Source organism: Chlorocebus sabaeus, chromosome 1 (assembly GCF_047675955.1).
Source record: "Chlorocebus sabaeus isolate Y175 chromosome 1, mChlSab1.0.hap1, whole genome shotgun sequence".
NCBI lineage: Eukaryota > Metazoa > Chordata > Mammalia > Primates > Cercopithecidae > Chlorocebus > Chlorocebus sabaeus.
Genome location: NC_132904.1, coordinates 72,488,198 through 72,511,126, shown reverse-complemented (window position 1 = coordinate 72,511,126; position 22,929 = coordinate 72,488,198). Strand labels below are relative to the sequence as shown.

The following is a 22,929-nucleotide window of genomic DNA, read 5'->3' as shown; positions in this document are numbered from 1 at the left end:
CCCTGACTTCTAAGGGTGGCTTTAACCTCAATTACTAATAACATTTTCGCATTCTTCTTTCTATTTCTACTTAATTATCTAAGCACTACCTTCTTATGGTAGAAGTGCCACTATAGCCATCCATTCCTCAGTGAATTCTCTATCCTTAACTACCATAGCAGACTATTGGTTTTTCTTTGGTAGTCTTATAAAAATAGGTAACTATTTATATATGCATTTTATATATATACTTTTTTCCATCCAGAACTGTCTATGGTACTTTATATATGACATTCATTCACTTAACAGTGTTAAACAGCTTTGAAATGCTATTTCATTCCTTTTACAGATAAAGAAACTAAGGCTCAGAGATTAAGAAATCTTTCCAAAGTAATAGAGCTAGTAAACAGGTTGGCTTGTCACCCAATCCTCCACCATTAACCAGTCTACTGTACTGTCTCAGAACTTTATTGTTAAACATTAATATAACAATTATTTTTTTAAAAAAGATGGGGTCTCACTATGTTGTCCAGGCCGACCTCAAACTCCTGGGCTCAAGCAATCCTCATGCCTCAGCCTCCCAAGTAACTGGGACTACAGGTGTGTGCCACTGTGCTCAGTATATGACAATTTTTTAACTTGGGAGCCTGGAATGTACGAAGCATATGACACACGTGTACCACCTTAGTTTCTTCACAGTGTTCTAGTAAGAGCAAAGAACACATAAAAAGTCTGAGAATCCTCGATGACTTGCAAAGTACTCAACAGAAAATGGGCTTCTCAAGGAATGTCTGTTCTCTAAAACAAACTCACGGAAAAAAATCAAACAGCAGTCATTTTCAACCAACTACTGAGTCATGCCCTAACTAACTAGAATCCCAATTATTTTTAGAGACCATGTCCTCTTGCCCCAGTCCCACCCAAGTACCTGAATACTACCACAATGCTTTCCTTCTGCTGAAACCCATACATCAGACTACCTTAGGGACTAAAAGTACTTTACATTATATATTTGTTACATTATAAATTCATTATCATACAATAATATAACTAAGATAAACTTTTGCAATCACTGGGTGTGATGCTACCAACTTGGAGAAGACAGAAATGAGACCCAGGTGGTATAAATGGCTTGGTCAAAGCCATATAGGTAGAAACTATGAGTAATGAAATAACTGAGAGAACTGTGTCCACAATTCTCCAGAATATCTATATAGGTGTGGAGTCACAGCTGGAACTGTGAGTTTCTTCACAGGTCACTGAATTCTGTCTTGTGCTTTCCGTAAAGATTAGGTCTTATCAAATTTAAAATATTCCTGTCAGTAAAAGGACTTGATCTTCAATAATAACCTTTTGAAGGGAGAGGGAAAGAAGAAGAAGAGGAGGAGGATTCAAAGACAGATAATACTATGCTAAGTTGCAACTTCCCTCTATGTGCTTTATACAAAGCTTTTCCTTTCCCATATGACCTGACAGAAGAGGACCTGAAAAACTTCCAGAAAGCAGCAGGCCTCTTAGATTAGACTTTCAAGCAGGTCAAATGCAAACAATGAATATTCGAAAAATATCTATCTAATGCTAAACATTCAAGCATCTACATTTTTCCCATATTATGAAAGGAGAACTGCCAAAGAATTATATTTGTGTATTTTGAGACTACGTCCACATCTCTATTAAAAGAACAAAAAGTTGGTTTTCTAACATCACCTCCCACCAATGAACAAACAATTTTGTTTAAAGACAAAAAGGCATCTCTAAGAGAAGTCTACACACAGAAAACATAAATAAATAGCACACACTGAAAATTGAATAATATTGGAAATCGGCTTTGATTCAGGTTATTCACACTCACCATTCTTGCCACAAGTCTTCCCACTCCACCTATTAAAAATTCTAGGTTTCCCATTCCAGGCCACAGGGCTCCATCACAGCCTCAGTGTTAAACATTGTGGTGTTAGATTTCCAATATTGAAGCTTTATATTAAAAAGCATTTTAAAAGGACCACGGGTGAAGCATTACAGGGCCCAAGGGTATTCCAATACCCTCAAAAGGAAAACCACCTCCTGGTAGGGAAGTCACTTTCATCACCCCAAGACCACTGAATCTCCAGTGGGAAAATGTGAGCTCATGTGGTTAATTATGGCTATTGCAGACCATGCAACCTCAGATGTCACATTCTGTTGCCAATCACTTTAGCTAAAAAACCAAAAGGTTTAAGGTTTCCAGCATTGCAAGATCTGAAAGATTTTTACCTGCAACAGCCAAAACCCAGCTCTCTGGGGTGTGCTTTTCCAGTAAGCATTAATGACGTCCCTAACACCTAAGGCAGACCAGAGGTTTGTGTACCTTACGCTGTTCTGGGGGTTAGAAAAGTCACAGACGATAGTTTTGTTAGTGAGAAGTTGGAGCACGAGTGGAGGGTCCAGGGAGAAACAAGAATGAAGCTTAAGATTCAGGTATGTGAAAAAGATGCTAATTCCAACAAAGTTTTAAGGGGCTTGCAAATAAAATAAAAACCCACAGTTTCCTCGTAATAAATATTCCTGGTTTATTTTTAAAATGTAGGTAACCACTCAAGGCTGCAGCTTTTGTATACTTTTTATGACAACAAATTCCACAAACACACAATGGCCATGACAACATTATAAATTAATTCAAATGTTCCTTTGATTTATATGTTGGACAAACTATTAATATTCAAACGCATCCAAGTACAATAAGTGATCTAAAAGCTCTTACCATCCTGCCTTCCCAATCACTGAGGCAGCTGATTTGTTAAGGAACCAAGCACCCACTGATCCAGACAGGACAAAATATTTAAGACTCTAATCACTGCCACAGCATCTATGGAATCATTCCATGTTCTCAATGAGACACTGTTTGACATATGGACTCTCCTTTCCAAGAAAATCATGCCTGCATAAAGGGATACACACACAGAAGGAAATCTGGGTCTCATTACCACAAAAGGCTCTCATGTTATGGATTACTTAAACACACACACGCACACAAACATTTTTTTTCAGGCTAAATGTCTCGGTCAGTGGAACTGAGATGAACACCCTTCACTGGACAATTTTCTCCCACTGTGTCCAGGTCTCCTTGGCATACTCCAGTAGTAACTTACCCATTTAGAAAAGCACAATAATGTTGGAGCACTACGGTGGAGTTTCCCAAACAGTATCACCCCATGCAGCGTAAAAGCTATCCCAGCAAAGTCTCATGAATATCACAGAATAACCAGCCTGGAGTTCCTTCACTAGAGGCTCTCCCAGAAAGCAGCTGCTATAGAATACTAAAAAGTTGTCACGGGTTTAAAGAGGTTATTATTCAAAGCAAGGAAGAAAACTGCATTGTGGCAGGAATTATACCAATCTTAGAATCAGGCAGACCAGGAATAATCTTAGGTTTATCACTGGTTAGTATGACTCCTTGGAAAAAATTAACTAATCTCTCTGAGCTTCCATTTTCTTTTTCTTTTCTTTTCTTTTCTTTTTTTTTTTAATTAGGGTAAATTTCTTTCCTCACAGATGGAATTAATTCTCACAGTTGTGAGAATTAGGGTAAATGTGAGAACATCATGATGTTCCATGTTATTATATTTCTTTCCCTTTTTTATTTTCTATGTTGAAATGGGTTCTCACTCTGTCACCCAGACTGGAGTGCAGTGGCATAATCATAGCTCACTACAGCCTCAAACTCCTGGTCGCCAGCAGTCCTCCCACCTCGGTCTCCCAAAGTGCTAGGATTACAGGCATGAGCCACGACGCCCAGCCTATGTTACTATATTTCTACCAGCCTAAAATGTCTTCTTACTCTTTTTTCTACTGGAAAATATCATTTTATTTCTTAAGACACTGAAATCATCTTCTCTGTAAGTTTTCCTGATCCCCTCCTGATAGAAGTGATATTCTCACTTTTTTGAGTACCATGTACCTGCTATAAACTTCTAAGTGCCTGACACAGAGTATGAATTCAATAAATACTTATTGATTGTCTGGATTACAAATCTGGTATCCTCAACTGGACTATAATCTCACTGAGGCAGGATCAATGTCTTAACCATCTCTTACATCCTCAACACCTGGCACCGTGGATAACATACACAGAACACTCAATACATTTAGTAAATGGAAGTGCCTTGCAGGATACTAACATAAGATTTTTTGTTTTTGCTTTTGTTTTTAGACAGAGTCTCGCTCTGTCGCTCAGGCTAAGTGCAGTGGCACAATCTCAGCTCATTGCAACCTTCGCCTCTGGGTTCAAGCGATTCTTGTGCCTCAGCCTCCCAAGGAGCTGAGATTACAGGCGTGTGCCACCACACCCAGCTAATTTTTTGTATTTTTAGTAGAAACAGGGTTTCACTATGTTGGTCAGGCTGATCTCAAACTCCTGACCTCAAATGATCTGCACACTTCGGCCTCCCAAAGTGCTAGAACTATAGGCATGAGCCACTGCGCCTGGCCAACTGCATGTGCTTCTTAAAATTTCTGATTCCTAAGGGTGATGGGGAATGAACAGGACCTTAGAGTAAAATGAAACATTTATTTCATTTTATCTCACATTTTGTTTTTCAACAACTGCACTAAAAAGCTACACTAATTAAAGGGTAGGGAGACTGTATTCGGCTTGTTGGGCATGCTAAGTGTAGATAACTATAAAAGCTATGAAAAACTAGGAGAGAAGGAATTTCAAAGAAAACAAAATAGAATCAAGACACATCTCAGAGTAATCAGACCACCACTCCTGACATTCCTGCTTCCCTGACTGCCCCCTTCAAATCATTCTGTATTTAGCAGCCAGAGTGACTTTTAAAAGCCTAACTTAGCTCATGCCATTCCGCTTCTTGAAGTCCGTCAGGCATTTCCTACTTCCTTGAGAATTAAATACCAACTCCTTACCATGACCTCAAGGCCCTGGCTGCCATCTCCTACCTCCTCTAAAGTAGCTCTTCCCTCGCTCACTATGCTCCAGCTGCACACGTCTGGTCTTTCCTGTCCTTCCTTCCTCTCTCTTTTGCAACTAATTCCGATTATATTTGAGTATCTCCTATATGAAAAGCCTTTTCAAATGTTATTTCATTCAATCATCACAAGAAATTACAGATATAGATATCTCATTTTATAAGAAATTAAGCTGAAAGATTACATGATTTACCCAAAATACAAGTCTTTTCTCACATTCCCCCAACACTGAGTTTTTTGAGAGATGCCAAGCCCATTCCTCCTTCATCATCACCTTTGTACTTGCTGACACGTCTCCCAGAAATGCTCTTCCCCCAGCTGCAGCATAGTTGGCTCCTTTTAGCCTTCAATTTTATACTTCTCCTTAAAGAAGTCTTCTTTGACTGCTTTATCTAAAGCCGTTTCTTCCATTCTCTGGGATAGCATATTCCTCTATTAAATATTTGCTAGTTACTTATTTTCTTGTTTACTGGCTGTCTCCCCCAATAAGCTCCATGGAAGGAGAAAACATGTTTACTTTCTGCATCATTGTATCCTCAAAGGCACAGTGCCTGGCATTTAGATGTTCAATGAACATTTTTTTCAATGAATGATGTTCTGTATCCCAGGAAACTGGTACGGGACAAAAGTACTCAATATGTTTACTAAATGAATAAATGAGGAAAATGATGCACCATGGGCTTCAAGACACCACAACTTTGCCTAAAATTAACATCAAAACACATTTCTATGAGTGTCTTACAGATATCTGAGGGAGCACTATGAAATGGAAACCAGACAAATCCCAGCTATATTATTACCTGGCTTTGTGGTCTCAAGCAAGTTACTGAATACAATTTTCCTTATAGGATCCCTTTGTTTGTTTTTGTGAGTATTAAAGATTAGGCAAAATCTTATGTATTTATAGCTACTGGTATACCTCACTTAATTTTTCACAACAATCATATAAGACAGGTAGGGCATAAATTAATAGTTCATTCAATCAATTAGGAAATCAACTCAAAGGTTACACGACTTGTTCCAAATTACATGGTTTATAGAAGGGCAATCAGGACTTGAACATAGGTTTTCTAGCTCCTGGTTTATCACTCTCCTTTTATCACATCCAAAGTACTTACAAGTAAGGGCCCAACGGGGTAACAAAACACTCTTAGATGTTAAATGATCACCAATAACAACAGCTTCTTTATAGGAAAACGAAAGTCCTGATCAAAACTAGCAACGCTCTCTTCTTCTTCGGTAACTTCTCAAGTAGATAATATGCTGGCTTTGGGAATAATCTATAAAGATATTCAGTAGGCCTCAAAGCATTGTTTAGCCTAAGGGAAAAGAACCCACTTTGCTAACAATAAAAATAATCACTGATATGCCAAAGAAAATAAATTCTTTGGAATATTTGCAAAGTGAGTAGGAAAAGCAAAAGATTTTAAAATATAGAAATTACTAAGGATCATATTCTATAATACTTTTAATGTAATTTATTTATTTTCAGTTAAAAGATAAGAAAAATGGTAGTATAACAAATTAAGCCTGTGGTAATGGAAACTTCACAAAATTAAATTTTCAAATACTTTTCAGGTCAGCAGTAATATGACTTTCTAAATAGTAACAGAACAGATTTTGTTTGCTATTCCTCTGCTCCCAAACACACACAAATTTTTCATAAAAATCGAACCAAAAGGAAGGGCAATTATTTGTATTCTTAAGAACCCTACCGCCTAATTTGCTTAAAGCCCATTTAAAAACTATTTTCTTTTAAATTTCTAATATAAAGTTCAGTAATTATTTTTCTATGATCAGAACTAACATTCTATCTCCTATCAAGGAGTCTGACATACATACTTGCAATTGGGAAAGTACAGAAGGTCCAAAAATTCTTTTGGATAAAGTGCTAGGCAAAGAGCATTTCAAGATATTCTATTTCCATATATTAATATATACCAAATCTTCAAAATAAAAAATAAAATACCTTGGAAGTCCTCAGAATTAGGCAACTTGACACCACATACAAAGTAATCCTTATGTTCATTCTGTGAATTTAATTAAAGAATAAAATTAATAAATAAAGCAAACAACCGCTAAGTCAAATGTCAAATCTCAAACAAACTCTAAGTCAGCAGGTTTGTGCTGACTTAAAACACTGTTCTAAATTCCAAGTACTATCATAATTGTTGAAGCTGGATGATAAGTACATGATGATTCATTCTACTCTCCCCCTACATTTACATATACTTGACATTTTCTATAATAACATTTAAGACATTATGCCCAAGGAAAAAGCCATGTAAAATTATCATCATAAAAATATCCTTGGTTCATTCACATATATAAATAGTTTAATAAAATTCTATAAGCAAACTCAAATCCTATTAGCATTCTTCTCTGAAAATTAGTCTTTTAAATAACTTGTCATTAAAAAGAAAACTATCAAATTTAGCAGATTTAGTTCTCTGAAAAATAATTCTAATCAATTTTATTAAAGTTTTCCTTTATTCACTCCTAAGAAACTAGGCTCAAAACCCTAATAGCCTGACAGTTAACCCAGGAATATCTTAAGTAACACTAATACATGAAAATTATCAATCATCTTTTTAAAACAATACACATATATTTGCACATATATGTCAGAAATGATGATAATGGGCCAGGTGCCATGGCTCACACCTGTAATCCCAGCACTTTGGGAAGCCGAGGCGGGTGGATCACAAGGTCAGGAGATCGAGACCATCCCAGCTAACACAGTGAAACTCCGTCTCTACTAAAAGTACAAAAAAATTGGCCGGGCGCTGTGGCTCACGTCCATAATCCCAGCCCTTTGGGAGGCCAAGGCAGACGGATCACAAGACCATCCTGGCCAACATGGTGAAACCCTGGCTCTACTAAAAATATAAAAATTGGCTGCACGTGGTGGCATATGCCTGTAATCCTACCTACTCAGGAGGCTGAGGCAGGAGAATCACTCGAACCAGGGAGTCAGAGGTTGCAGTGAGCCAGGATCATGCCAGTGCACTCCAGCCTGGCGACAGAGAGAGACTCTGTCTAAAAAAAAAAAAAAATTAGCTGGGCATGGTGGCGGGCACCTGTAGCCCCAGCTACTCGGGAGGCTGAGGCAGGAGAATGGCATGAATCCGGGAGGCGGAGCTTGCAATAAGCCGAGATCGCATCACTGCACTCCAGCCTGGGCAACAGAGCGAGACTCTGTCTTAAAAAAAAAAAAAAGAAGAAGAAGAAATGGTGATAATGGATAATGTGGTTAAGTAAAAAGATCCTAAAGAAACCAAAATAATTTGGCAGTCTTTCAGATGATGAATGCATCCCACCACCAAAGTGATATAAATGAAGTAGTAGAACCTAAGACCAAACAAGTCTAAATCTATGATTTAAACAGACATTAGCTTCTGAATGAATCATGACAGAGCACAGATTAAGCCTAGAGCAATGAGTTTTTTCATTGAGAGGAAATTTCACACAGAAATCATCTTTTCAAAAAGAAAAATATTTTCAGAAAATTTGAAACTTACCAAATCAATAGGGTAAATGTAGGAAAGCTCAGAGAGTAATTGCCTGCAACGAATTGTCAACTGAGCATTAGTCTTCAAAAAGAGTTCTCTAATGAGGAAAGAAAAAATACATTTATTAAAAAATATATGCTTGCATGCTTTGTAACATTTATTTCCATACAATTAATGCAAAGAAAGATTATGCCATCTGTAATAGGCCACAGAAACTCTGAAGTAGAAGCATAAATAATAGCTACCATAAGTCTTGACCTATCTCCAAACAGTATCAATCAAGCTAACTATACACTGAGTGCTACTCTGTATGATTAGTACCATGCTAAGAAATGTAAAGGGGGCTGGGAGTGGTGGCTCACTCCCATAATCCTAGCACTTTCGGAGGCCCAGGAGTTCAAGACCAGCCTGGGCAATATAGGGAGATCCCATCTCTATAAAAATAAAAAAATTAGCTTGGCTTGGTGGCATATGCCTGTGGTCCCAGGTACCTGGGAGGTTGATGGAGGAGGACTGCTGGGGCCTAGGAGGTTGAAGCTGCAGCGAGCCCTGATCATGCCACTGCACTCCAGCCTAGGCACCAGAGCAAGGCACTGTCTTTGAAAAAAAAGAAATGTAAAGGGTACAAATGGCCTTATGTAGTTACTATAACAACTCTAGTAGGTTAATATTATTTATATCTATTTATAAAAAAGGAAACAATATTTGGAGAGTCTGAGTAATCTGACCAAGATTTCACAGTTAATTTAATGAGGCCAATTTGATTTCAAGAGAGATCTGGATGGTATTTCTTCAAAAAGTGTTCTATATTTCACTAAAAATTACGTATTAGAATTACCTCAAAAACCAACACGCTGGACTGTGAGAAAAAAAGTTAAAAATAACAAATAAAAAGCTATAGCATGAAATTACCCTTCTCTCTCTCTCTTTTTTTTTTTTTTTTTTGAGACAGGGTCTCACTCTGTCACTCAGGCTGGAGTAGTGGCATAATCTTGGCTCACTGCAGCCTCAACCTTCCCAGGCTCAGGTGATCCTCCCACCTCAGCTTCCTGAGAAGCCGGGACTACAGGTGCACTCAACAATGCCTAGCTAATTTTTGTATTTTTTGCAAAGACAGAGTTTCACCATGTTGCCCAGGCTGGTCTCAAACTCCTAGGCTCAAGCTATCTGCCCGTCTCAGCCTCCCAAAGTGCTGGGATCACAGGCATGAGACACTGTGCCTAGCACCAGCTTTTCTCTTGCACTACTTAAGAAACATGACCAATAGGTAAAATACCTGTAAAGTAAGTTGCCTGATCAACTGTGTCAAGAATTTAAGAACAAAAGGAATTTAGGAGAAACTGTAGGTCAGAGTGTAAAAAACCTATAGTATAATGCAAAGAGCACTGTGGTATAACATGACATATATATGGTCTTTGTCCCTGGTTCTTATCACGGAGCACCTAAAATCCCTTGGAATTTCCTGAACGATAAGAGTGTCTTTTGCTATTCATTATGAGCCCCTTTTGATCACACCAGAGTTTATGCTAATGAGATGTGTTAAGGCAGGGGCTCCTAGACAGCCTCAGGATGGAACTGGTCACTAGAAAGACCAAGAGATTAGAAGGTTGGACTTTCTTCCCCACCCACCAAACTCTGAGAAGAGGGCTGGAGATCGAGACCTATGCAAACTCTTGCACAACAAGATTTAATAAGCTTCCAGACTGGCGGTGTCTAGAGACTGATGTGCACAGACAGGACCTGGAAGCTCCATGCTCCCTCCCCAATACTTTGCCCTGTGCATCTCTTCCATCTTGTTCATCTGTATCTTTTGTAATGTCCTCTATAATAAACCAGTAAGGGTTAAGTAAATGTGTCTCTGAGTTCTGTGAGCTGCTCTAGCAAATTAATCGAATCCAAGGAGTGGGTTGTGGGAACCTCTATTTAAAGCAGGTCAATCAGAAGCACAGGTCACAACCTGGGGCTTGCCAACTGGCATCTGATGTGGTGAGGCAGTCTTGTGGGAATGAGTCCTTAATTCTGTGGGATCTGATACTATTTGCAGGAAGACAGAGTGAGAACTGAATTAAATTATAAGACACACAGTGAGGGTGTGCTGGAGAATCTAATGTCAAAAGCATTGTATTGAGTGGTATGTAACAGTACTAAAATCACTGGTATTTTTCTTATCTAAAACAGCACTGAAGACATAATGGGATCTAGTCTTGGCTTTGCTAGTGAGTTGGACAAATAGTAACTTACCAGAGCATTGCCTTCCTATCTGCAAATTGAGAAAATAGAATAGATACTCTCTATGGTTTTCTCTAGGTCTAGCACTTTTTTTATTTTATTTTATTTTATTTATTTGTTTTTGAGACGGAGTCTCGCTCTGCCATCCAGGCTGGAGTGCAGTGGCGCGACTGGCTCACTGCAAGCTCTGCCCCCCCGGCTCACACCATTCTCCTGCCTCAACCTCCCAAGTAGCTGGGACTATCCGTGCCTGCCACCATGCCTGGCTAATTTTTTGTATTTTTAGTAGAGAGAGGGTTTCACTGTGTTAGCCAGGATGGTCTTGATCTCGACCTCATGATCTGCCTGCCTCGGCCTTCCAAAGTGCTGGGATTACAAGCGTGAGCCACCGTGCCCGGCCGGTCTAGCATTTTCAAATCTCCAAGTGCTACTAAACTTTTTTGAAGAAAAGTGCAAGATGGATGGACTTTCCAGGAAAAGCAAGTGAAGATGAGCAAAGCAACTGAGGCACCAATGAATTAAGCAAATGTTGGAAAAAATGAAGAGAAAAATGATTGGCATTTGTTAAATGAATTTTGGGAGAGCGACTAAAATTAACTACAGTTGCATAGTGCCAATTTATTAAAGGATATTTGAAAGTTAAGCAAAAGGATCACCATATTAAGAAGATAAAAATGTCAGGCACGATGGCTCACACCTGTAATCCCAGCACTTTCGGAGGTTGAGGTGGAGGATCACTTGAGGCCAGAAGTTTGAGGCCATAGTGAGCTATGACTGTACCACTGCACTCAAGCCTGGGTGACACAGTGAGACCCTGTCTATGGGTGACACAGTGAGACCCTATCTATGAATGAATGAATGAATGAAAGAAATGTTTCTCCAAGTTTTAAAAAAAAGAAGACAAAAAATGAGGTAAAAATGGTATTTTAAGAGGAGAGTTCTGATAGTAGCATGGAGAACAATCTGGAAAAATGAAGAGACTGATGTTAGAGAGATAATCAAGTTGCTGAAGTAATTCAAACGAGCTAACGACAAGCAGGAGTAAATCTGAAAAAATTATTGAAAAAAAAACCCTATAAGCTAAACTGCATGTAGAAGACAGGAGGAAGAAACTCAAACATTAAACCATGATACTGTGGCCTGAGAAACTCAGATAGTGTTCATGTTTCTGATTGTAACTACATACTAGGAGCTTTCATAACTAACCTCTGGCACAGCGCATGACACACAGTAGGTGCCTAATTAATGAATATGTGTTGAATAAACAAATGTGTTACTGAGGTATATGGACTACAAATTAATACCAGCAGTTTTAAAGAATGCTACTTTTTCAAATCTATCCTCACGGTAAACTCCACACTCCCAGCAGTTCTTCTCAGTGTGCACTTACCTTTTCGCAGTGCACTCCTTCCTCAGCTCATTTAGGGATTCCTTCTGGAGTTGAAGTTTGAGATGCTCAGCTGAAAATGCACTTCCTAAAAAGAAAAGGAAGGAGACAAATCCATATGTAACATAGGATTACTCAATCACAACCAAAGAGGCCAAGCCAAATCCCTGACTGTGAGAGGGAAATAAAAAGAGTTAGGGAAAGTGGGTTGAGTACAGAGATCTTCTGGGGAGAGGAGCTAGAATAAACTTCCCTATTGGTCCAATTTTCACACAAGTCCAGCCTCTGGCAGGAGCCTAAGAATATACGCCTAAGACTCTCTGCCTATAGATATTTCTCAATTACTGACTGAGAAAGATGGTCAGCAATTGATAAGATACCAAAAAACTGAGTGGTTAATTCCTTTCCAACCAAAAATGCTACAGAATAACATTACTGAAAGTATATTTTAAAAAAGAGTAAAAAAGTACCTGTATTTTGACTACTAAAATATAGTTGATAAATGTAAGTAGTTTTTATGAACTGTCATCTTCCTCATATATACCATTACTTTAGGCCGGGCACGGTGGCTCATGCCTGTAATCCCAGCACTTTGGGAGGCCAAGGCTGGCAGATCACTTGAGGTCAGGAGTTCGAGACCAGCCTGGCTAACATGGTGAAACCCCATCTCTACTGAAAATACAAAAATTAGCTGGAAATTGCTTGAACGTGGGAGGTGGAGGTTGCAGTGAGCCAAGATTGTGACACTGCATTCCAGCCTGGGAAACAGAATGCGACTCTGTCTCCACACAACCCCCACCCCCCCGCAAAAAATCAGTATTTTAGTGAAAATCATAGTGTATAGGAAATGTGTATTTTGATTTTTCAACTATTTTTACATGATGACAGATAACCTGAGCTATAGCTGAACAAAATTTAACTCCATGAATGTGAATTACAGGAATATTTCACATTTTAAATGATACCCTCATACCTCAATTCTCCGTTTTTTTTTTGTTTTTTTTTTTTTAAAGACAGGGTTTCTCTCTGTTGCCCAAGCTGGAATATAGTGGCATGACCAGAGCTAAATGAAGACTGAACTTCCCCAAGCTGAGGTGATCCTCCTGCCTCAGCCTCCTGAGTAGCTGCGACAACAGGCACATGTCACAGTGCCCAACTAATTTTTGTATTTTTTGTAGAGATAGGGTCACCATGTTGTCCAGGTTGATCCTGAACTCCTGAGCTCAAGCTGTGAGCTGCCTGCCGTGGCCTCCCAAAGAGCTAGGATTACAGGTGTGAGCTACAGTGCCCGGCCTTCCCAACATATTTAAGCACGCTTCTCTTCTCTTTCAACGTGCTATGAAGACCAGTAAGCTGGGAACTCTGACCCCAAAAGAATTTAACCAAGGAACACAACTTTTCAGCCCACAATATAATTTCTTCCCAAATCTTCACCTTAGTGATTTTTTTAAGACCTTTAGGTTGACACCCTCTACCCCCACATACTTCATCAGAAAGTATATGAATTCTTCTACCACTAGAGAAATGTGCCATATCATTCTTCATCCCAGATAAATTAGGCTGCCTCAACTCAAACAGTGTTAACAAGACCACAAATAGGGACCAAAGACAGATCTGGGCTTCAAAACACAAATAAGTGTCCCCCTCCTCAGTTCAGAAGACTCTAGAATATGTTGTTACATGACCTCCCCTCAAGAAAATTCCTTGGCCGGGGGCGGTGGCTCAAGCCTGTAATCCCAGCACTTTGGGAGGCCGAGACGGGCGGATCACGAGGTCACGAGATCAAGACCATCCTGGCTAACACGGTGAAACCCCGTTTCTACTAAAAAAATACAAAAAACTAGCCGGGCGAGGTGGCGGGCACCTGTAGTCCCAGCTACTTAGGAGGCTGAGGCAGGAGAATGGCGTGAACCCGGGAGGCGGAGCTTGCAGTGAGCTGAGATCCAGCCACTGCACTCCAGCCTGGGCGACAGAGTGAGACTCCGTCTCAAAAAAAAAAAAAAAAAGAAAAAAAAAGAAAAGAAAATTCCTTGCAATGTGGTAAAAAGGAAATTTTAAAAAATATCCTAACCAGCTAACGAATAGGTTAAAATGTAACACATCACATTCATTTCTCTATGAAAGGTAATACAGCTTATTGGTTCCACAGGAGTGGGCTCTGGAATAAAACTGAAGCAGTTTGGGTTATTTAGGGTCAGATAGAGAAGAACTAAGTATTCGAAGATACTTCAGAAAACTCAACCTAAATTCTAAAAGTCACTTCAAAATAAGTAATTATACTGAGGCAATGGTATACTCAAGCTCTACAAGGGTTGTTCAGGTTTTATATCACCAACCTGAATACTACATGACTGATGTTGTGTCCTTCTAAGGGTATCATATCTGGAAGCAATGATGTCCATGTTTAAGAGCATGCACACATCCTGCTTCTCATATAAATTTCTCTCTAGAATGAGCTTGATTAATAGTTTCTGTTTAAATCAATCTTTACTACAAATGCTGAAAAATAATATTCCAACTTCAGTAATTCCTCCATAATTATCAGTCAGCACTCAGCATTCTTCTCTAAGCAGGAGTCCCCCGTCTTCTCTATTAACTATCCATTATCAGTACAGAATTATTAATTCCTTTTTATTTTTCAATGATTTGTAACTTATTACTGTACATAATTATTTGGTGCTTAAGTGATCCCAGATTCAGCCAGTGGGACTCTCTTCAACCTGCCTCTAATGTCCTTGTGAGATGTTACCATCATGTTTTTTAAAATACTACATTATAATCTTAATTTCTGTAGGATCTGTAGTGCTGTCCCCTCTCTTTCCTGATATTGATAATTTGTATTTTCTCTCTTTTTACTTAGTTAATATGGCTACAGGTTTATCAATTTTAGCGATCTTTTCAAGGAACTACCTTGTGGTTTCACTGACATCCTCTACTCTTTCAGTTTTCAATTTCACTGATTATTGGCCTTTATTATTTCCTTCGTTCGATCTGACTTGGGTTTAATTTGCTCTTCTTTTCTAATTTGTTAAGATACAAGCTTACATTATTGATTGGAGACGTTCTTTTCTAATATTGGCTATAAATTTACCTCAAACTTCAAATGCTGTATTTTCATTTTCATTCATTTCAAAATACTTTCCAATTTTCTTGTGATTTCTTCTTTGACCCATGGTTTATAATATATATATTGTGTAATTGAGAAATATTTGGAATTTTCTAGATATTTTCTGTTAGTAACTGGTAGTTTATTCTGTTTTGGTGAGAAAACATACTTTGTATGATTTTAATTATTCTGTATTTGTTTGTTTTATGGTACCAAATGTGGTCTAACTGAATGTTCCATGTATACTTGAAAGAAATGCATATTCTGCTAGTGTTCAGTGGAGTGGTATGCTATCAATTAGGTCAAGAAAATTGACAGTCATGTCTTTTAACTGATTTTCTCTCTATCTTTATCACTGAGGATGAGTGTTGTGGTTTCCAACTATAATTGTGCATTTGCTTATTTCTCCTTTCAGTTCTATCAATTTTTGCTTTATCTATATTAAAACAATATTGCTATGTTCACACTTATTTAGAATTGTTATGTCTTTTGGTGAACTGACCTCTTTACCAAGATGTAGTATCCCTCTTTATTCCAGGTAATAATCCTTGTTTTGAAGTCTACTTTGCCAGATATTAATATAGACACTACAGTTTTATTTTGACTGTTATTTACATGGTACATCTTTTTCCATCCTTTAACTTTTATTCTATCTTTTTTCTTTTTTTCCTTTTTTTTTTTTTTAAGAGACAGGGTCTCACTCTGTTGCCCAGGCTATGGTGCAGTGTGCAGTGGTGTAATCTTAGCTTACTGCAGCCTCCAACTCCTGGACTCAAGCAATCCTCCTGTCTCAGCCTCCTAAGTAGCTAGGAATATAGGTGCATGCATCATGTCTGGTGAATTTTTAAGTTTTTGTGTGTGTGTGTTGATGGAATCTCACTATGTTGCCCAGGCTGGTCTCGAACTCCCAGCTTCAAGCAATCCTCCTGCTTTGGCCTTCCAAAGTGCTAGGACTACACATGTGAGCCACCACACCTGGCGATATATCTACCTTTATATTCAAAGTGGATTTCTTGTAGACAGTATTTATTTGGGTCTTGTTTTTGTTTTGTTGTAAATCAAATCTGGACAATCTCTTTTGTAACTAGAATATTCAGACTACTTACACCTAATATAAACACTGCTATGATTAAAATCTACCATTTTGCTAGCTGTTTTCAGTATGTTCCATCTCTTCTTTGTTCCTTTCTCTCTCTCTTTTTAAATGCTATTGGATTGAGTATTTTTTAGTATTTCATTTTTCTTCACTATTGGCTTATTTTTTAATCTCTTTAAAAATGTTTACTGGCTGCCCAGGAATTCACAAAATATATCTTTAATTAAGCATAGTCTACCTTCAAAAACAGGTTGAGCATACCTTATCCAAAATGCTTGGGATGGGAAGTGTTTTAGATTTAATTTTTTTTCAGATTTTGGAATATTTGCATTATACATACTGGTTCAACAACCTTAAACTCCAAAATCTGAAATCTGAAATGCTCCAAAGAGCATTTCCTTTGAGCATCATGTTGGCACCCAAAAAGTTTTAAATTTTGGAATATTTTGGATTTCAGATTTTCTGATTAGAAATATTCAACTTGTAATATTATACCACCTCACACAGAGCGTTAAAAAAACTAAAAACATGGCTGGGCACAGTGGCTCACACCTGTAATCCCAGCACTTTGAGAGGCCGAGGCGGGCAGATCATGAGGTCAGGAGTTCGAGACCAGCCTGACCACCATGGTGAAACTCCATCTCTACCAAAAATACAAAAAATTAGCTAGGTGTGGTGACGCGCACCTGTTAATCCCAGCTACTCAGGAGGCTGAGGCAGGAAAATCACTTGAACCCAGGGGGCAGAGGCTGCAGTGAGCCGAGATGGCACCACTGCACTCCAGCCTGGGTAACAGAATAAGACTCTATCTCAAAAAAAAAAAAAAAAAAAAAAAAAAAAAAAAAAAAAACTGAAAAAAGTATACTTTCAATTCTTCCATTTCCCAGTTTTCAAATTCTTCATATGTTTTACTTTATGTATGCTATAATCCCACAAAGACCATTATTTTTGCTTTAGAAAGTTGATCATCTATTTTTTCCTTTCTTTCTTTCTTTTTTTTTTTTTCTGAGGCAGAGTCTCACTCTGTCACCCAGGCTGGAGTGCAGTGGTGCCACCTCAGCTCACTGAAACCTCCGCCTCCTGGGTTCAAGCTAGTCTCCTGCCTCAGCCTCCCCAGTAGCTGGGATTACAGGCACCTGTCACCATGTCTGGATAATTTTTATATTTTTAGTAGAAATGGGGTTTCACCATGTTGGCCAGGCTAGTCTCGAACTCCTGACCTCAGGTGATCCACCTGAAAACACACATATTCCCTTCCTCCCTCCTTCTTGCTCCACTACACCCCTAGACCATTATATTCAAACTACTGAAAACCAGAAATGAAGAGAAAATATCCAAGGCAGCCATAGAAAAAAAGACATATTACCTGCAGAAGAACAAAGATTTCCTAACCTGTCCTCAATCTTTCTTGTGAAGCTCCAATAGAGGTCTATGCGGAAGAAACTGTAAGCTGGTAAAATCTGCCTTATATCTGCCATAGTCACATACTAGTCCACAGTTGGTCAGTAACGATTTGTTAAAAGCTTTAGCTCAATTATTACCTAGCAGCCCCACTTCTTCCCATGCTCTGCCATTAGTAATCAGTGCTTACAACCAATCTCTCCTTGGAGGCTGTCTGTCTTTCCTTATACTCAAGCTACTTGGTTGCCTTGAGATCCTAGTTTTCTGATGGATTTAGGAAAAGTTATGACTTTGTACATTATCCAGTGTTTTTTTTTTTTTTCTTTATTCTTAGGGTAGAAGTGAAACTCCTTCCACCTACATCTTAGGCAGAGGCTGGAAGGAAAATCTGAGGATATTAATTTGATTTTTTTTAAAGTTCTCCATTTCTTGTATTGTCTGTTTATTTTGGGTCAGTTACTCTGTTTATTCAACTTGGTCTCGTTCATGCTGTTTTCCTCAAATATCTGATGATCCTTAATGCTCCTCTCAAACCCATGAATAAGTGATTAGACTGATTAGTATAGACAACTGGCATAGGTTTCCTTCAGAGCTATGAGATTTATTTCCATAAAAGCCCTCACCCCTTAGTGCCATTAGTATAAGTGAGCTGGTCCTGTTGACAATTAGGCTTCCCTTCCGGGTATCTATGCTGGGAGAAGGTATAGTTTTACTTTGAATTACTGTAACTGTCAAAGGGAGCTTCACATTGGGATTTTATTTTGGGTAGGTATTTCACTCCTGAGTAGAGTTGTCTTTCATGTTTTCCTCTGGGTTGGCTATAAAAGTCCAATCGCTTTAGGTTCTACTGAGACTTTCTACCATGTCAAACACTTATATCATGGGACCTAACCAGGTCAAGAATCCATTATGTTTAGAAAGCAGCTATAGCAAATGTTATAGAAAGTTGCTCCAAATGCACACAAGGAGGAGAATGGGCCAACAGGCTCAACTACCCTGATTATTGCTCTAGTAAATTCTTGATCTCAATACTGGCAAATTCCAAGCTTGAAGCCTCTGATGGTTCTATCAGGAACCCTACCTGCAGCTGTTTCTATTTGTGTTCTAGGCTGCAGTTTTTCTCTGCTTTAGTTTATTCATCAAAACAGTCCTATTTACTTTGTATCTTTGAGAACTGTGCCAAAACCTTTGCTATTCCAATGACATCCTCTTTTGTTTCCACCAGCACCATGGTTTCACTCTTTTTACATGTATATTTATTATCACATCAATAGGTCATTGGGAAAGAGGGAACGCAAATGCCGGAGCTTGGTTTACCATCTTCCGAAACTGCTTTGGCCCTGTCGAGGCATATATCAATGTTCTACTCTGTTAAATCAGATAGCCTCTCTGTTAAGCAAGAAAACAAGTCAGGCAATATAATTTTAATAGCAAAATGTCAATGTCGGCTCCTATAAATATAATAGCTAAGGACTATGAATCTTGCTTCCCGCAACAAAACAAAACACAAACTCTTGGTTCTCTCTCACCAGAGTTTGGTCTGAGACTGGCCAATGGCCAGCTCCTGTCAAAATTACAGTTAAAACCAATAAACTGTCATTCTTCTGGGTTTTCTACATTAAGTCAGATGACCAAAAAGCAATATACTTGGAGTACTTTAGCTTCCCTCCCTGCAGAAATGCCTTTTCTGTACTATGATTTATGATGCTGCCTTTCTCAAGGGTTAACAGATATTTCTTGCTGTAACTTTTGCAAAATTACAAGTGACTTTATTTCATTATGATATTTAATATCTTGCACATAAGAAACTAAATTATTCTCTGCATTTAGTGCTAAGAGAGTATTTTTATTTCTCCCCTATAGAACTGATAGGCTTCGTTATTAACAGGCAATGTAAAACAAACGATACCTTTCATACCTCTACACAATTGGCTTGACAGCTGAGGTCAGAGCTAATATTAGTTCTTAAGAACAATAAGCAGATCCTATGGAAGGCAGTGAACTGTATTTAGAAAGCCCATGGACTTATGAATCAGAAAGATCTAGGTTGAAATTCTACCTGTGCTACATTCAAGACTAGACACATTTCAACTCTGAACTTCATTTTCCTCATCTGTAAAATGGGGAGAGTTTCATTTTTAACATTTGCATTCTTGTGCCTGTCCCCAATAAGCTTTACTGGAATTGCTCACAATTCCCTAAGCTATTTCCATGCCTCTGTATAAACTGTTCCCTTTACCTGGAAGGTCTCACCTTCTACCCCTAGTTAGAACAATACTGTATACTCTTCTAGGCTCAGTGTGTCACCTCCTTTACCTGCTGTTCTGATTTTCATATGTTTATATTCTGTGTTCCTACAGTACCCTCTATATATTTCTGTTACGTATTTATCACACCCGCCAAGTTGACTCTAATTGCAATGTCTGGTTCTTTGTAAGTGTTCCACAAATGATGAATAAATGAATTGACATGGGCATATATGCAGAAAAATAAAAATCAATGCTCTTTCTACTTCCTTTATAAGTCATATGCTCTCTTTTTACTTCTATGTTCAACCACCTAAATGTAAATTTTTTTTTTTGTAAACATTACTTCCAGTGCATTTTGGGAGTAAGTGGAGAAAAAATTATGACAAACCAATATACAATTGTGTCAGGTGGCATATTTCTACACATCTATACCTTCCATGGGAAAAAAAGAGAGATTAAAATCTGACAGTCTGCCGTTCCTACAACCAAACAAGACATTAACTGAATAAATTACTTACATGGAAATTGAAATAAAATCAGAAGTTTGCTTAGGGCTCATATTTACCTGCCTCTTCCCCAAACTACCCCTGCCACAAGTTGTCTGGCTTTTATTGCTAACAGCATAAATCCTAGGGAGAATCTGTCCTCAGGTCCAGACATTTTTTTGAAAGTCAGATATTAATAACTTTGAAGAAGTCTATTTAAGAATTTCTGTCAGATGGTTATTTAAAAAATCAGAATACATATAAACTAATAAAATTTACATTTTGTCATCATTTCAAATAAATATATTTTGAGTTTAAAAACTGAGAAATAACTTTTCATAAGTAACTGTATGATCTAAGAAAAGGAAAAAATTGTTATAAGACTTAATAATGTATTTACAACTTCAAATAGAAATCTATGACCTTCTGATAGAAATTAAAGTATCAATTTAAATATACCATGTGATTCTTCTTTTATCTGAGATGCAGACCAAAAGGAAAACAGTAATTTACCAACCAGGCAGAAGCTAATTAAATAGAACAAACTACATATGTAGGTCACCTTAATGACTCTTTTGTTGTTGTTGTTGTTGTTTTGTTTTTTCAAAATGACAATAAGAAACGATCACAACTGATGGGAACTTCACATAAAATATTTTGGCAACAACTTTTTATTCACTGAAATTACCAAGAGTAATTTCTTTCCCCAAATCTGAGCAACAAAATCTGACATATCTGACCTCTCCTATTCACTGTCACCAAAATAATGTGTTTGTTTTTGCTCTTAATTGCCAAAGTAAAACAGGAGAAAAGTATGGCTAGTTACAGAACTCTAACAGGTCATTCCCACCAAATGGCTTTTCAGTATTAAACAGGCAACAGTCATAGACACACTTGGGTCAAAGATATTTAAAAAAAAAAAAAAAAAAAAAAAAAAACTTTTATAAAATGCTGGAAAATATATCATCAGCATTAAACTTATAATAATAACAACAATAAAGAGATGCATAAAAAAAGGTGAACAGATCACCATCATTCCCACCAGTCCTACCTTTCTGAGATAACCAAAATCTTAATAGAGCTGAAAGAAATCTTGACTATATAATTCAGAATTTTTTGTTTTGTTTTGTTTTGTTTATACAGAGGAAATAAGCTCAAAACGTTGAATGACCTGTCTAAGGACAAACGTGGAAAATGGCAGACCCAAATCAAAGCAATCTTTGGAGAAAATTCACTTCAGTCATACTGTAATAAAAAGGAATAAAGCAAAACAAAGTTCTCTAGCTAACACCTCACAGGCCAAATAGAAAAACAGCAAACTGTGAGTTGACCTGGACATATACTAGAGAAAGCAGCAATGACGTTTTGTTTAGTGGAAACAAGACAGGCTTTGGAGCAAGATAAACCAATGTTTGAATTGGAATCTGTCACTTAATTGGGACCTCAGGAAAGCGTCTCTCAGCTCTCAAATCTTTTTCTGATTTGGGAAAAGGAGGTAAAAATTATATCTTAAGACTATTTTAAGAATTAATAATATACCAAAACTAAAATATCTGCATGTTACAGGATTTCAATAAAAGTTTTCTACTTCATGTGATTTATGTGGGACTCAAATGAACGTTTTGCAAAGTTTTAGGTACTACAGAATACCGAGAAAAGCAAAGAATTTAGAGTTGAAATCTGTGTTGAATTTGGGTCCACATCTCAACTTTGCTCCTAATTGTCTGTGTGTTCCTGGCCAAGTCACTTAACTTCCCAGTACCTCACATATACAATGAGGGTAACATCTGCCCTACTTAGCTTTCAGAGATGCTTTAAGGATCAAATATAAGAACTTTTGTATAAGCACTTTTTAACTGTATGGTTATCCTTACTATCAAGAAAGTAACTGTATTAAAAAGCAGCTTCTTCCCACAAAGATTGGAGAACTCTCCTTTTATAAAGTTAATACCACTTCCCAGGCACCACTGAAGTATTCTTGGGTTTTCATCAACATTTGTTTATAGGTGATATGATCTGGATGTGTGCTCCTCCAAATCTCGTGTTGAAATGTGATCCTCAATGTTGCAGGGGAGGACTACTGAGAAGTACTGGAACATGGGGGTGGATCCCTCACGAATGGCTTAACGCCATCCCGTTGGTGATAGTGAGTTCTTGCTTTGGTAGTTCACAGGACACCTGGTTGTCTAAAAGAGTATGGCAATTCTCCCGCCTCCCTCACTTCCACTTTCACCACGCGATACGCCTGCACTGGCTTCCCCCTCCACCATGACCGTGAGCTTCCTGAGGCCTCACCAGGAGCAGATGTTGGCATCATGCTTCCTGTACAGCCTGCAGAACCACAAGCCAATTAAATTTCTTTTCTTTATAAATTACTCAGCATCAGGTATTTCTTTATAGTGATGCAAAAATGGACTAATACAATAAGAAATCTACATTCTACTGAACACATTTCCTTAACACCAACATTTCATACCATTTTTTGAGCTAAGTTTCCAGCAAACTAATTTTGATAGTGTT

General features: G+C 38.0%; 1 protein-coding gene across 3 annotated transcripts in view; it reads right to left on the bottom strand.

Annotated features, from left to right (window-relative positions):
* The window catches only part of UVRAG (UV radiation resistance associated), a 318,236-nt gene that overhangs the window by 124,892 nt on the left and 170,415 nt on the right, over positions 1-22,929 (bottom strand). For all 3 annotated transcript variants that reach the window (XM_008020188.3, XM_038005456.2, XM_038005455.2), the window contains exons 9-11: positions 12,076-12,160; positions 8,466-8,553; positions 6,914-6,974 (exon numbers count right to left, since the gene is read on the bottom strand). In XM_008020188.3, the coding sequence (XP_008018379.3) occupies positions 6,914-6,974; positions 8,466-8,553; positions 12,076-12,160 (234 nt within the window). The remainder of the gene's footprint in view (positions 1-6,913; positions 6,975-8,465; positions 8,554-12,075; positions 12,161-22,929) is intronic.